Below are 16,241 nucleotides of genomic sequence, written 5' to 3'. Positions count from 1 at the left end.
ACTTGAGTACCCTTGCATTGGATGACCACTTCATGTTTTATGGTACAAACTAGTGGAAGTAGTTTCTTAGAGGAAATTGTTAGGAAAATATGTGAATCCAACACCTAATGAAAGTATTGTTCAATAGTACATATAACTTGAGTACCCTTGCATTGGATGACCACTTCATGTTTTATGGTACAAACTAGTGGAAGTAGGCTGCTCGTGTTCACAAATACAGAATACAGTACTCTCTGAAGCTTGGGCACTGGTTTGGTATGTATAAGGCTATTTATTCTGAATGTGAAGTATAAAGATCATGATATAATTGGCTAACATTCTTGCCACAGGCAGACGAAAGAGCACATGTCATGACTTTATCATCGTATATGAATAAAATTGGCATCAAAACATAGTTAATACATCAAATTTCAATTATGTGTGTTTTAAGTTCTTAATTTTATAGATGTATATTTACAAAAATCCTCAATCTCCCCTAGAGTGAGAATTATAACATTTATTCGCTAGGTTTTCCCTCTTCTCTAATTTATCAGCTGAGCCTGTAGCAAGAGAGTTAAACAATAATCAAAAGACAGACTTCACTATTAAATTTACCAATTTGTTCACAAGTAACAAATGTACATGAAATATATATGACAGTTAGAAGTCAGTTCAAGATAAGTCTGATTTCAGCTTATGTAGTGTAAAATTTTTGTAGATAAATTAGACACTTACGCTGCATTTGGACTCCTGGGGCATGAGGTAGCATTCTCAGGTTTTCAAATAACCTAGTTCTAAGATGAAAAAATTTATTAACATTGGGTATATGAATATAAAGTCAACAATAAAGTGAAAATCATATGGTACTGAATAAAAACTGTGTACAGTGGAGCATAGTACAAAACCACATTCTCCTGTCAGTAAAGATTTAGTTTATGTACACAGAAAAGTTTGTTAAATGTTCACTGTTTTGATGGCTTACATTCAACATTTTATTAAATTTCTCTCAACATGGGTCAGTCGATTTGACCGACTGTGTGACCTCTTTGTACTCGTTTAAAGTCTTTATAGTTTTAATACTTATAACTTTTGATAGTGTGTATATCTTCAAAATAATAAAAAAAACATATTTTATTGAAGCATTTTTGATAAACTAAAATGAAGATTTGTCCAAGAATATATTGAGTACTTGTTTTGAATAGTCTGTGTGAAAAGTAATTTTCATGTTAAAATTAAAAATACTTTACTCACCTCAAAAAATCTCAAATTTCCTTTGTGTAATCTCTAAAACCTCCTAAATACATTTCAGACGTTCTTTTTTCAGATAAAACTTTATATTTCATCTGTTATTTTCTCTACCCTAACTCAAAACAGGATCAGTCAATTTGACCGACCTCTAAATAAATCTAAATTTCCCTTTTTCTCTTTCTAGAATGACTTCAGATTGTAACATGAAACTACATTAGTATATCCTACGTAGCTTTAAACTCATAACAGTATACATCTATTTATAATTAAATTTTATTGTTTTATTGCCCTTTAAACTGTGTCTAAATACTATCCGTGCCATAATAAGTTGTAAATACTTGAGGGACATACAGCTCACATTACTCTATTGAATTACATTATCTTCATGCTGCTCGCATGCATGCCTCGTGAAACACTTTTATTATACTATTATTTATTTTACCTAATCTAATGTTAACTAACCTAAAAAATCCCTATTTTTACATTTTAGTTACTTTCATAATAATAAATAAAGAATAAACATGAAAAAACAAGAAAACTTAAACCTACCAATTTTATATTAATGGTAGTAGTGCATAAAAAACAATTTTTATTTAATTAAATAATGCACCAAAGAATATAGGCAAATAACATATAAAAAGCAGACAATTTCCCCTAACTCTCAAAACTTTTCTGGTTTTCTAACTATAGGACAAGAGCCGTTACAAATTAATCCAAGCTAGTCATAATTTTCCTACCAGTATGAAGCTTGTACTCTGAGTGAAATTGATGCTTACCTGTTCAGAACACAACATTATAGAATGTCATTTGACAGATGAAAACTTTGACTTTCTATTGATTATAAGTAACATAATTAAATGTAAAAGAGAACTATTAACAAAGCCTGAAAGAGAGGATGTGACAGGTAGGTGTGGCAAAAGGGGTGTGATTTTCTATTTATATCTCTGTATAGAGAAATTTACATTTAATTTTGTACTTTTTCAAGGGGTGGTGGATAAAATAGGAAAAATAAGATGCCTAGAGAAAATATGTCACAAGTGTCACACTAGAGGGAATTCAGGATGTTTTTTTAATGTTGCCTTGTAGAATTTGGAACTTAAAACTTATATACTATTAAAATATGGGTTATTATCTATGATTTTAAACAATACTAATTGGTGTAACAAACAATGTATTTTAACAAAATTTTGAATGAGACACTAAAACTTTCTGTCATGCGTAGTAAAGGATACCCAGAGCAAAAGAGTTAAACTACTTTTTGTTTATGTTATACCAATTGACATTAGGTAAGTTTAAGTTCTTAATTTTATAAGGCAATATTTAAAAAAAAACCTGAATTTCCCCTAGTGTTAGAAATGTGACATATTTTCCCTAGTCATCCCCTCTTCTCTATTTTATTCATCATCCCTCCAATAAGTATGAGATTTAATGTAAATTACTCACTATAAATTCGTCATTGCTCAGACAAACCATAATTTTTATAGCTTTCAGTTTTGTTTGGTTACAGAGCAAATAGGTCGAACTTGGATGAATTTGTCTCATAACGTGAGCTGCACATTCCCAAGTGATTTACAACATATAATGCCACAAATAGTAGTTAGACACAGTTCAAAGGGCAATGAAACAATAAAATTTAATTATAAATAGATGTATACTGCTATGAGTTTAAAGCTACTTGGGATAAACAATTGTAGTGTCATGTTACAATCTGAAGTCATTCTAGAAAGAGAAAAGGGTAATTTAGACTTTTGATATTTTTGTGGTGGTTACGAGGTTGGTCAAATTGACCAACCTTATATAGAGTTAGGGTAGAGAAAATAACAGATAAAATACAAGTTTTACTGAAAACAAACATTTGAAATGTATTTAGGATGTTTTAGAGATTACACAAATAAAATTTGAGCTTTTTGAGGTGAAGAAAAGTATTTTTAATCTTAACATGAAAATCATTCAGTACTCTAGAGGTACAAAAGAAACACAATGGTAATTACGTCAGAAATATGACAGTTTGTAATATATAATAATAAAATTAAATACAAAAAGTGGAACAAGAGAAAATGAAAAGAATGTAGCCCAAATGAAACAGTTAAATTAAAAAAGATTTAAGTCAAATGAAAAATGTGTATTATTTAGAAATAGAAGAAGAGTTTTTATGTATAACTTCATTTTCTTAGAAGTTCAGTATCATGCTTAAGTGTTGAGAAAATTTTAAAGTTGGAGAGAAAAATTGTTTCTGTATTGTGTTGGTAGATAGCAGGGTTAGGAGGGTTTGTAACTTTTCTTCCAGATTTATAAATACACTCACATATTCAAATGTTCATACTTTAATAACATTTAGTTTAACCAATATAAGGGCTTTACAGTCTCCAGGTGTATAAATAGACAAACAACACACAACCTTTGTAGTAGCAACAAAATGTTACATTAAAATTAGGTTTAAAAACAACTTTCAGGTCAATTTGAGGATAGCAAGAGTTACATAACTTTTTCAACTATTTTATATAGTAAAGGACCTTTGTCTTCCAAGATGTGGTAAGTAGATGTATAAAGGCAGTTTGGGTACAGTAGGTGGTTTGACAAACAAATTAGTTAAGAATGAGTAAATTATTTTCTCCAAGAAAAGCTTAGGTTAGCTGTTTCATAAATGAATGCTTTATATTAAAGAAACTTCCTTGTGAAGGGCCAGATAGGAAGAGGTAAGGTTGTAGGCCCTATTTAGTAGGCAGAGAATGAGATTTCATTTGAAAGGAAAAAGTATACAGCTGTCAAACTGAATGAAAAGACCAGTAAATGAGATTTTCAACAGACAGAAGTTATAAAACCATTAATATCATGATTAACCAAAACATCCAGGAAAGAAATAAAGTTTTTCATGTCAATTTCATGAGTGAAGTGTTTAGAGAGGTGCTGTAAATTAAGATAGTCATGAAAGCATTCGTCATCTATCTAATTGTATAGAGTATTGTTAAAGAGGAAAGGAGAGTCTTTAATCCAGAGTTCAAGCATAGTTTTGAAATCAGATTTATAAAGTCCACTGGCAAAACTGCTTTTAGCAAAGAGATTCGAAAGTGCAATACTAATAGTTTCATCCAGGGGAATAGTATTATAAAAAGAGAAGTGATATCAAAGCCAGCAATCAAATGATTTTTAGGGGGGAGGTTGCTAATTTCACAGAAAATTCGAAAGAGTCACATGTTGTAAATTCATTCCTAATAAACAGTTCCAAGATGGTACAAGGGATTTAGCTAAGTTAGTGCCCAAAGCAGAAAGTATAGGTTGGAGTGGGGTCTCTGTTATGTAAACTCTCAAAAGGCCATATAATATTCCAGCTGCCAGTCCTTCAAGTTTAAAATTTGACAATAGCCTGTGTGTGTTATAGTTATAGAAAGTGGAGAGTGCTAAGTTTTTTTTAACTTAATAGTAAACAGTTCTCATACCTGTTCAGAAGTACTCTTGGAAAAAATACTCAGGAGTATTATGACTATATACAAACATACTACAAGAGGTAGATAAAATATTTAATTTTCTATGATTATTCAAGAGTATTCTGACTATATACAAACTTGCTACAAGAGGTAGATAAAGTATTCAATTTTCTATGATTATTCAAGAGTATTCTGACTATATACAAACTTGCTACAAGAGGTAATAAAGTATTCAATTTTCTCTGATTATTCAAGAGTATTCTGACTATATACAAACTTGCTACAAGAGGTAGATAAAGTATTCAATTTTCTCTGATTATTCAAGAGTATTCTGATTACATACAAACTTGCTACAAGAGGTAGATAAAGTATTCAATTTTCTCTGATTATTCAAGAGTATTCTGACTATATACAAACTTGCTACAAGAGGTAGATAAAGTATTCAATTTTCTATGATTATTCAAGAGTATTCTGACTATATACAAACTTGCTACAAGAGGTAGATAAAGTATTCAATTTTCTCTGATTATTCAAGAGTATTCTGACTATATACAAACTTGCTACAAGAGGTAAATAAAGTATTCAATTTTCTATGATTATTCAAGAGTATTCTGACTATATACAAACTTGCCACAAGAGGTAGATAAAGTATTCAATTTTCTATGATTATTCAAGAGTATTTTGACTATATACAAACTTTTTATCTACCTCTTGTGGCGTATTCGATTTTCAATGATTATTCAAGAGTATCCTGACTATATACAAACTTGCTACAAGAAGTAAATAAAGTATTCAATTTTCTATGATTATTCAAGAGTATTCTGACTACATACAAACTTGCTACAAGAGGTAAATAAAGTATTCAATTTTCTCTGATTATTCAAGAGTATTCTGACTATATACAAACTTGCTACAAGAGGTAAATAAAGTATTCAATTTTCTCTGATTATTCAAGAGTATTCTGACATACTAAAACAAATTCACTGAAGAGGTAGAGGAAAGTCCTCACTTGGTTTCTAGGTACTAAAGAGTATTTTTTGTATATAAAAACTTACCGATGAAGCAAACTACTTGCTTGATTTTTGCTAGGTACTGCAGAGTGTTATAACTATATACAAACTTACTACATCAAACTCATTTTATAGGTAGAATACTCACTTGATTTTCTCTAGGTATTCAGGAGTATTCTGGTTCGCCATGTTTGATGGGCTGATGTGCAGCTTAAAGTCTGGTCCAAAGTACTCAAAATAGTCATTGTATGGAAGTTCTAAAGTAAGAAAAAATATCCGTCATCCTCAAATGTGACAAAATTGTAAAGGATTACAGTAACTACTGTTGTTATTGCTTTGTTTATTGTTAAGCACAAAGCTACACAATGGACTGTGCTGTGCCCACTACGGGTAGCAAAACCCCAGTTTTTAGTGTTATAAGCCTTCAGAATTTTTAACAAACCACTAGGAGGCATTGCTATTGTCATTCACTATAGTGTTACACATTTTAAAAACCTCAGAGTTAGTGTGAGAACACACCATAACACTGTGGAACACTAAACATAAAATTAATGACTGTGGTTACATGTTAGTGACATTACAGGAGATTATTCGGAGATAATTACTTTTTAACAACTTCCCAATTCATTCTATTTCATATACTGTATATTAATTCAGTCAGTTACTGGTTTATGTTAATATTATGCAAAACTACTTTGTTCTATTCCACATACTGCATATTAATTCAGTCAGTTATTGGTTTATGTTAATATTATGCAAAATTACATTGTTCTATTCCACATACTGCATATTAATTCAATCAGTTACTGGTTTATGATAAAATTGTACAGAAAATCCAGATTACTGCACAACCAAACTTATAAAATAAACTAATAATAATTAATTGGTGTTAAAAAATAAAAACTTTTCTTTATAGATAAAAATGGCACTTAGCATTAAAGAAAAACAAGACACAAATGCATACCATTTGCAATATCTTGGTTTAAAGCAACTGAGGTTTCATATGTCCAACAGCGGGCAACATTCCGGATTGTGTAGCCTCCTCCACCTAACTGGAGCATGGGCATGCTGTACTTCTTAACAAACTCTACACACTTTCCATGACCTTTCAGGGTCAAATTGAAACATCCCAGTCGATCCCCTGATAAAGAATCTGCTCCACACTGAAGAACCACAGCACTTGGTTGGTACATTTCCATGACTTTAGATACCAGCTACAAAAGATATTAATTACCTTAGTATGGTTGTTACATCTTCAAGATTATAAACATCATCTAGTAATGTCATTAATCTCTTAGTAAGCTCCCTATGGCTGTTACATCTCCACTTTAGATAATAACTACAAATGTTGTTAATTCCTTAGTAAATCAACATGGTCATTACACCTTTATGATACCACTTATAAAGGTAATTAAAATTACATCTCTACTTTAGATAATAACTACAAATGTTGTTAATTCCTCAGTAAATCAACATGGTCATTACACCTTTATGATACCACTTATAAAGGTGATTAAGGTCTTAGAAAGCAGAACTGTTTACTTCAACCTCATGCACAAATTCATTATAAAGTATCAACACCTCAAACTTATTTTATTTTCTAGAAAACGTGTTTAAGTTTAGCTGAAAAGTTATAAGCTACCATAAAGCATCTTTAACAACAGAAATATCTGGAACACAATCAGAAAACATGAGCCATAAACACTGATTAATTAAAAAACATTTCTTTCTTCAAACTGAACTTACAGGCTGAAATATGCTTTCATACGAATCATCGTCAATACCATCACGAAGTGGGAAGTTCACAGCATAATACTTTCCTTTTCCAGCACCAATATCCTATGTATCATAAAAAAAACAAAGTCACAAGGTGATTCACTTTGCTTATTATAACCATAATAACAAACATACCAAGCAGGAAGATCTGACCATAAATACATTATAGCCATAATAACAAACATACCAAGCAGGAAGATCTGACCATAAATACATTATAGCCATAATAACAACAAACATACCAAGCAGGAAGATCTGACCATAAATACATTATAGCCATAATAACAACAAACATACCAAGCAGGAAGATCTGACCATAAACACAATATAACCATAATAACAAACATACCAAGCAGGATGATCTGACCATAAACACAATATAACCATAATAACAAACATACCAAGCAGGAAGATCTGACCATAAATACATTATAACCATAATAACAAACATACCAAGCAGGAAGATCTGACCATAAATACATTATACCATAATAACAAACATACCAAGCAGGAAGATCTGACCATAAATACATTATAACCATAATAACAAACATACCAAGCAGGAGCAATTACATAACTTTATATCATATAATTAGTAACATCCCAGGATTCTGTAACAGTCCAATACAACATTCATAAAAATGAAACTTAGATTAAAACATGCAAATATACAGTACATGGTAAAAAAGGTCTATAATGATCAAAATTATTTACGTTTATTGTGAAAAACTGGTCAAACCAAAGGAACAAACTTCGAATTTGGAAATCATAACAAACCCAAGAAGAAAGTGTTAATATTTAGAAAATCATAACAAACCCAAGAAGAAAGTGTTAATATTTATGAAATCATAACAAACCCAAGAAGAAAGTGTTAATATTTAGAAAATCATAACAAACCCAAGAAGAAAGTATTAATATTTACAAAATCATAACAAACCCAAGAATAAAGTGTTAATATTTATGAAATCATAACAAACCCAAGAAGAAAGTATTAATATTTAGGAAAACTTTCTTCTTGGGTTTGTTATGAATTAATATTTAGGAAATCATATTATACTTATACTTTCAACTGTATATTAAACAAAAATAAGTGCAAACACCAAGGAAAATAAATCAAACCTACTCTAAGATCTCCTGTTCCAGGGAAGTACTCTCCATATTTATGAAAAGAGACAGTCATTACTCGGTCTGTTGTATAGAAAGCTTCTTCTACTCCATCACCATGATGAATATCTATGTCTATGTACAAAACTCTCTGATGATATCTTGAAAGGAAAAAAATATTGCAATGGTCAATACATATTCATCCATTTTTTTTTCATCAGCTTTTAACAAAAACAAAGATACCACCTTAATGTTTATATTATTAATGAAATACAGTCAGTAAATTTGATTTAGTATTTTCAAAGCACATTCAAGTGTTGATACCAATGTAACACAGCGGAACACATCAGCAGTGATATATTTTACTTAATATGTATATTCATCTTGTCTAGATGTGACGGACCTAAAAAAACAATGATAATATTAAGATGGAAAAAAATATATAAATGCTGAATTAATACAATATCAATCTTAAATATATTCTAATACGAGTTTTCTCATTATAAAAAGCCATTAATGACATTACCTAAACCACATTTTTCCATGACCACCCATTATTTACAATAAGAATATTCATCCCTTTCTTATTTTACCAAAACAGTATGTCACTTGAGGTTCCTTCCTAAATACAAATAAAGTTATGGATATTATATAGCACCACTAAAAATTATTAGCATTATCACATTGAATTTGTTATGTCCAAATCCTAGTTTCAGAAAACAATACAGATAAATATTTAGAATTAAAAATAGAACCAAAAATTATCTGCTATCATTTTCTTTTTCCTGTTTATCAATACACTGGAAAATAATCGAGTCCCAGCTAAATATTGTACTTGGCCCTTGGAGAAGAACAGAGGTAAGTTGTTGTTGTTGTGAAATCACACATCTTAAATAACAAATCAGAAATGTCAATAAAAACACAATCACAAGTCAGTGTCTAGATAAGTTATCAACCAAAAACATAACACCAAGACAGTGAATGTCTTCAGCAAGCTATATTGACCATGGTAGATTATTAGGTACAAATATTGATAAAGTTTGAACATTTTATAAAAAGTAATTAAAATACAGAATAAAAGGATGAAATCAATTAAAAGACAACCAAATAATAGAATAATGATAGGATAATGTAACAATATTATACAAGTATTCAGAACAGACTTAATTGTAGTGAAGCTGTGTTAATGTTTAAAGTTGGGAGTTCATTTATAATAGATAAGCTTTCTTTAATTAAAAGTTCAATATGGGATGATCCAGATGAGATAACTTTGAAATTCATAATGAAGACGGGGTTGTTGGTGTTTTCACTTCATGAAAATTATGGAGTTTGGTGGATTTGACAGTTTTTTTCACCAGTTCTGCTAGATACTCCCATATGTTTGCAACTCGCAGGTGTAATTGGCACTACAGCCACCACATGTGCATTTATACATGACTGGAATGCAAAGGGTAATAGGTCTTCAGATCTGAATAGATTTTGTATTTTGAAAGGTGATTTAAATATAATTTGTAGTTGAACTTGTGGATAAAATGTTTTAATTATTCTTACAATTTGTGACTTCACCATGAAACTTTGCTTACCTAAAAAAGGTACGATCAATCTTTATGGGTATTTATTAACAGTGTATGGTTTCTTGGGGTTCACATTTGTGAGAAAGGAACTTGCATGTTAGGGCTTGAATAAAATGTAAGGGATAGCTGTTGTTTATTAATCTTATCTTTACGGGTCATCCTATGGTCACAGGCCATGTCATCACATCTGTAGACACGCATTCAAAATTTTATTGAACTACTATTTTATGAATTTATGTCAATAAGTTTTGTATCAAATTGTAAATTATAATTCAAATTTTTGTATGATCCATTAGTAAATTTCTTAATTTAAAAGTAAATATTAAAAAGAAATCCCAAATATCTATTTTTGTGTGTCACATGGTATGTTGAATGCATCATTGGTTCAAATCAGATGTTTGTGATGTCCAATTACAGTTTTTGGTTTCTTACAAATTAGGAACTCAAATTACCAATATTGACAAGCAAGAATATAAAATAAGAACCTCCTATCTTTTCTATTTGCTGAGATATCGCTCATGTACTGACCTACACACAATGGCCTTACCCACCAATTTCCATTTTTGGAAACACTTCCTTATGTACAAGTACATCTTTCTCTGACATGTGAATAACCAATCAAAAGCTCAGAATGTTCCCCTAGTGGCTTTATCAACCATTTTGAAGTATTATGAAGTCTTCAAGCTGGTAAGTTGAGTCTTTAGTCTGCCCAAAATTTCATATTTTTTAGACCCAAATACAGCTTAGCTACTAAGCTTGATAAATTATAGTGGAATTCTGTGGTATCGATAGAGTAATTTATGATTTTTTGGTTATTTCAAATGTATATATCAAACCTTAAAAAAACTATTTTCTATAACTCTTTATTTACTGTTCTATGTTTTAAGAAAAACAACTTTAAAAACTTATTTATAAATAGTAATAAATACACAATGTATTATAACTGAAATATGACTGTATTTTACAAAATACTAGTCCCTAAAACACAGTCAAGACACGTCTCTTGGTAAAGGCCGGTTTTATGATCTTGGATACACTAACATGAGTGCATACGCACCGCATCATTGCAACTGCTGAAAGGTCAATATAACAAAAATAATAAATATATATAAATGTATAATGTTATGAAATTTAAGTAATTTAGACTAACCATTTTTGTTTAGGTGTTATTATCTGTAGTTATTCTAGAATGAAAAAAGGATAATTTATAAATATTTCCTAATTTTTACTGAGGTTTTGAAGTTGGTCAAATCGAACCAACATGTACAGAGATACAGTAGTGAAAATAACAGATAAAATATAGTTTTTACTATATTATCTGGAGGTTATAAAGATTTTGCATGATGCAGAAGTCTTTTTAATCTTAAAATCAAAATTACTTTGAATGTTGGATAGTCAATATTCTGAAAGGTTTACGAAAAAATCTTTAATTAAAAAAATCTTAATATTTAATTTAAAAACCTGATATTTTGTGTATGAAAGCCTTGTAATGTTCACCAATAACCTGCAAAATTTTGTAAAGATATGCAAACAATATCAAAAATCATAATATAATTACTTTCATGGATACACTCATGGTTACGAGCTGGGTGGATTCCACCTAGTCCATAATGAAGGGGTTAAATGTTCTGTAAAGAGGTGATTTCAGTATGAAGAGAGAGGTGGTTAGAATAGATGTTATATGCTCTATTGAGAAGACTGAGTATAAGGTTACATTTAAAGGAAGTCGGAATAAACTGTACAATCGAGTATATAAGCCTGTATATGCTTTTTTTTTACAATAAACAGATGATGTGAAATTGTTATATACTCTGCTGTTTTGGATATAAAAAAAAAAGGCAATTTACCATTTTTTCATTTGCATGAATAAAATTAATGTTAGGGTGTTTTGAATTTAAGTAATTAAAAAATTGTTTGATGTGAGTACAGCTTCGAAATAGTAAAACATATCATCAACATACCTTTTATATACAGTTGGTTTGTATTCAGCATTTGTATAATATTGTTACATTATCCTATCCTTTGTTTATTTGGTTGTCTTTTAATTTATCTCATCCTTTTACTTTGTATTTCAATTACTTTTTATAAAATGTTTAAACTTTATATTTGTACCTAATAATCTACCGTTCAATATGGCATGCTGAAGATGGAATACATATATATTCCTAAACATTCTAGAATTAAATAGTTTATTACTACTGTACACACACGTGCCAAATGTTTGTTCATTATGTTGTTCATCATTATTCTATATATATTATAAAAGTAACAAAAATGTGAAAATTAGAAACTTATTAGGTTAGATTATGTAAAATATAGAAAAAAAAAGTTTATTCACAAAGTACACTTACAATCAGCTCACATATAACCCATATTTTATGTAATTTAATACTGCATTGCAAGCTACACGTTCAACAAATGATTTACCACTTGTGTGGTGGGATTATTAGTTAGACATGGTTCAAAGGGCAATAACACAACAAAATATAAATAGAAACAATTGTATATTGTTAAAAGCTTTAAGCTATTTAAGATGAAAATAAAGAGTAATTTAGAATTATTTCCCTTTTTTTATGGTGGTTACAAGGTCAGTCAAATTGATCAACCCTTTATACAGTTATGGTATAGAAAATAACAGATATAACATTTTTCTGAAAAACAAAACAAAAACATTTGATATTTATTTAGGAGGTTTTATGGGTTACCCAAATGAAATTTGAAAAGTTTTTAGATGAAGAAAAGTATTTTTGATTTTAACATGAGAATCACTTTGAACTTGGAGCAGTCAACACTCTGACACCATATAATTATGGACAAAGTTTTAGTAAAATTACTTAACTAAAAATTCCAAATTTTTGTCTACAAAAGACTTAATGTTTTCTGAAAGCTTGCCAAATTTTGTGAAGACACATTAAAGTACTTTCAGAGTCACAGTATGTATACCACCATTAGATCAGAAGGTCATGTAAAATACACGAGCTCATTGTGATAGGATTAAACTCTATAGAAAACAACTAGTTAACTGCTACTGAAAAATATTCTAGAAGTGTGGTTAAAACATTACACTTTACTAATTGTTATATGATGAATACAACAAAGTGATAATAAATATTTTATTTTCAATTGAACATTTTGGCTTATTGAGACTGAAAATAAAAAACTTTAGTAAAAAACAATAGGTAACTATAAACTGAGCCCCAAACAAGCTCACAATACTGAAAATAAAAACTTTACTAAACTGAGCCCCAAACAAGTTAACAAGCTATTATAAATTTACATTAATCTAAGAGTTACATACAAAACAATTATCCATTTTTAATTAGACCAACTACATTAACTCTCTCTACAGGAGCTCGGTTGAATTTAACGACCATGTGACCACTTTGTACTCATTCTAGTTTCGATACTACTAAGTTTTAATATAGCATGTGTATCTTCACAAAATTTGGGACACTTTCAGCAAACATTAAAAGTCTTTTACATACAAAAAAAAAAAAATCACAATTTTTAGTTAAGTATTTTTAATAAAGATTTGTTCACGAATATATTGGTCCTTTTTATGGACTAGTCCAAGTGCAAAATGATTTTCATGTTAAGATTAAAAATTTTTTTCTTCATCTCAAATTTCATTTGCATAACCTCTGAAACTTCCTAAATACATTTCAAACATTTGTTTTCAGTAAAACTTTATATTTTACCTGTTATTTTCTCTCTAACTCTACAGAAGGTTGGTCAATTTGACCGACTTCATAACCACTATATATATATATATATCTATATAGAACTAAATTAACCTTTTTTCTTTCCATAATGACTTCAAATTGTAACATGAAACTACATTTTCTTATCCTAAATATCTATAAACTCATAACAGTATTGTTTTATTGATCTTTGAACAGTGTCTTAATTACTATTCATGCCATTATAAGTTGTAAATCACTTGGAGAACATACAGCACACGTTACACTATTGAATTACATTACCCATGAGCTGCTCTCATGCATACCTCATGAAATTTTTATTATATTATTTATTTTACCTAATCCAACCATATCCAACCTAAAGAGTTTCCCATTTTAAATTTTTGTTACTTCTATAATAATAAATAAAGAATACAGACGAAAAACTAAATATATATGAAGTACTTACCTGGGCCACTTTTTTTTTGCTGATAACTGTCAATGATACTTAATCCTACTTTTTTTTATACTAATGGTAGTACTACACAAAATAATTTTTATTTAATTAAATAATGCACCAAAGAAATTAGAATAATAACATGCAAAAAGTAGACAATGTTCCATAACTATCACAATTTGTCTGGCTTTCGAACTATGCGACAAGAGCCGTTACAAATTTATCCAAGCAAGTTGATATGTTTCCTGTGGGAATGAAGCTAGTATTGAAAGAGAAATTGACAATTTTCTGTACAGAAAAAACATAATATAATACATCGGTTGATAAATGAAAACCTTGGCTTTCTGTTAGTTATAAATAGTATAGTATTAAATGTAAGAGAAAACTATTAACAAATCCTGAAAGACAGGATGTGACAGGTGAGTGTGGCAAGAGAGGTCTGATTTTATATTTGATGGCTCTGTAACCAACAAGATTGAAAGCTAAAAAAATTATGCTTTATCTGAGCAATGATGATATTACAATGAGTAATTTATGTTAAATTTCGTACCAATTGGAGAGGTGGTGAATAAATTAGAGAAAGAGGGATGCCTAGAGAAAAAATGTAACATTTCTTACACTAGGGGAAATTCAGGATTTTCTTAATATGGCTTTATAAAATTGAGAACTTTAAAACTTCTATACTATTAAAATATGAATTATTAGCTAATATTTTATGCTATACTAATTGGTATAACATAAACAAAAAGAAGCTTAATTAAATTTTGAATGTAACTCAATAAAACCTCATGACATGGACAGTAAAGGATGCCTGTGGTGAAATGGTTAAAACACTGAATGCATTTAAAGCACAATGAAGTCTTTAATGTGTTTCAAACAAATGATAAAATATAATCTTCTTCTTTTTCAGCTTTTCCCTTTAGCATAACCATAGTCTGTCCCAAGCCCAGTTGAGAAAGGAGGACGGTTATTGTTAGGGCTTTGCAAAATAAATATGGAGAAGAATCGCATGGTATACCATAAGGCTAGGACATCCCCCATAAGTGGAGTGCACTGCCATCTCCCAGGAAGCAAGGCGTACCACCAAACTAGTGAAGGCAACCAAAGAGAGCTGGGAAACTAAAGAACTAGCAGATGTGCTAGAAAGAAGAGTAAAGATTGCATGTATTCAAGAGACTAAATGCAAGGTAGAGAATATGAAAGAGATATGAGCAGGTTATAAGCTGATCTACTCAAAATGAAGGAACAGAGTTGGAATTGTGTCAGATAAAGAATTCAAGATGAAACTGGTTGAAGAAGAGAGAACATTGGAGTGACTCATGCATGTGAAGGTGACAACTGAGGAAGGTGTGAAGGTTAGAAGGAAAAACCAGAGAAATAGAGGGGCAGTGAAACAAAAAATGCGTGAAGTTCATTAGATGGCCGGAAAAGAAGTTATTGGAAAATACTGAAGAAATACCTGATTCAAGAGGCAGAAAACATTCGTATTGTTATGACAACATGGAGACACCAGAAGGGGAGAAAAAAGTATGCAGAATAGCCAAGGAGATGATGGAACCATAGCCAGCCTCAAGCCTGGTTGAGAAAGGAAGATGGTTGCCTTCAGGGATTGAAACTCAGGTGTACAAAACTTTGCAGAATAAATACGAGAAAGAATCACATGGTACACCATAGATAAAAGTACAATATGATAATAAAAAAGTAATTACTTACTTAAGAAGTTCCAGAATGGCAAGAACTATGTCATTTACATAGCAAAATCCAGAAGCTTCTGACTTTTTAGCATGGTGAAGACCACCAGCCCAGTTAATAGCAATATCTGCAGCTTGCTTGTTAAGTTTAACAGCTCCAGCTGCAAACAGAAAACAGGTACCATCAGTTTATCTTGTAAAAGAATGACTGTTCAGGTTAGTACTAACAAGTAAGCTAGTTCATAAAGACCAATTATCTGCTGTTAACAACAAAACATTTATTTATTCCATTTTCAT

The 16,241-nt window shown here is 30.1% G+C and overlaps 1 protein-coding gene across 1 annotated transcript in view; it reads right to left on the bottom strand.

Annotated features, from left to right (window-relative positions):
• LOC106463334 (histone deacetylase 1) overlaps positions 1–16,241 on the bottom strand; it is a gene marked incomplete at its 5' end in the record, with an annotated part of 39,299 nt that overhangs the window by 10,608 nt on the left and 12,450 nt on the right. Inside the window, 6 exon segments of the mRNA XM_013923357.1 lie at positions 715–773; positions 5,811–5,919; positions 6,627–6,876; positions 7,409–7,501; positions 8,562–8,703; positions 15,967–16,105. Coding sequence (XP_013778811.1) covers positions 715–773; positions 5,811–5,919; positions 6,627–6,876; positions 7,409–7,501; positions 8,562–8,703; positions 15,967–16,105 — 792 coding nt within the window.

The sequence above is a fragment of the Limulus polyphemus genome, unplaced genomic scaffold (genome assembly GCF_000517525.1).
Source record: "Limulus polyphemus unplaced genomic scaffold, Limulus_polyphemus-2.1.2 Scaffold1380, whole genome shotgun sequence".
In the NCBI taxonomy this organism is placed as follows: Eukaryota; Metazoa; Arthropoda; class Merostomata; order Xiphosura; family Limulidae; genus Limulus; species Limulus polyphemus.
Note: the sequence above shows the minus strand (reverse complement) of the source record. Positions and strands in the feature narration are given on the sequence as shown.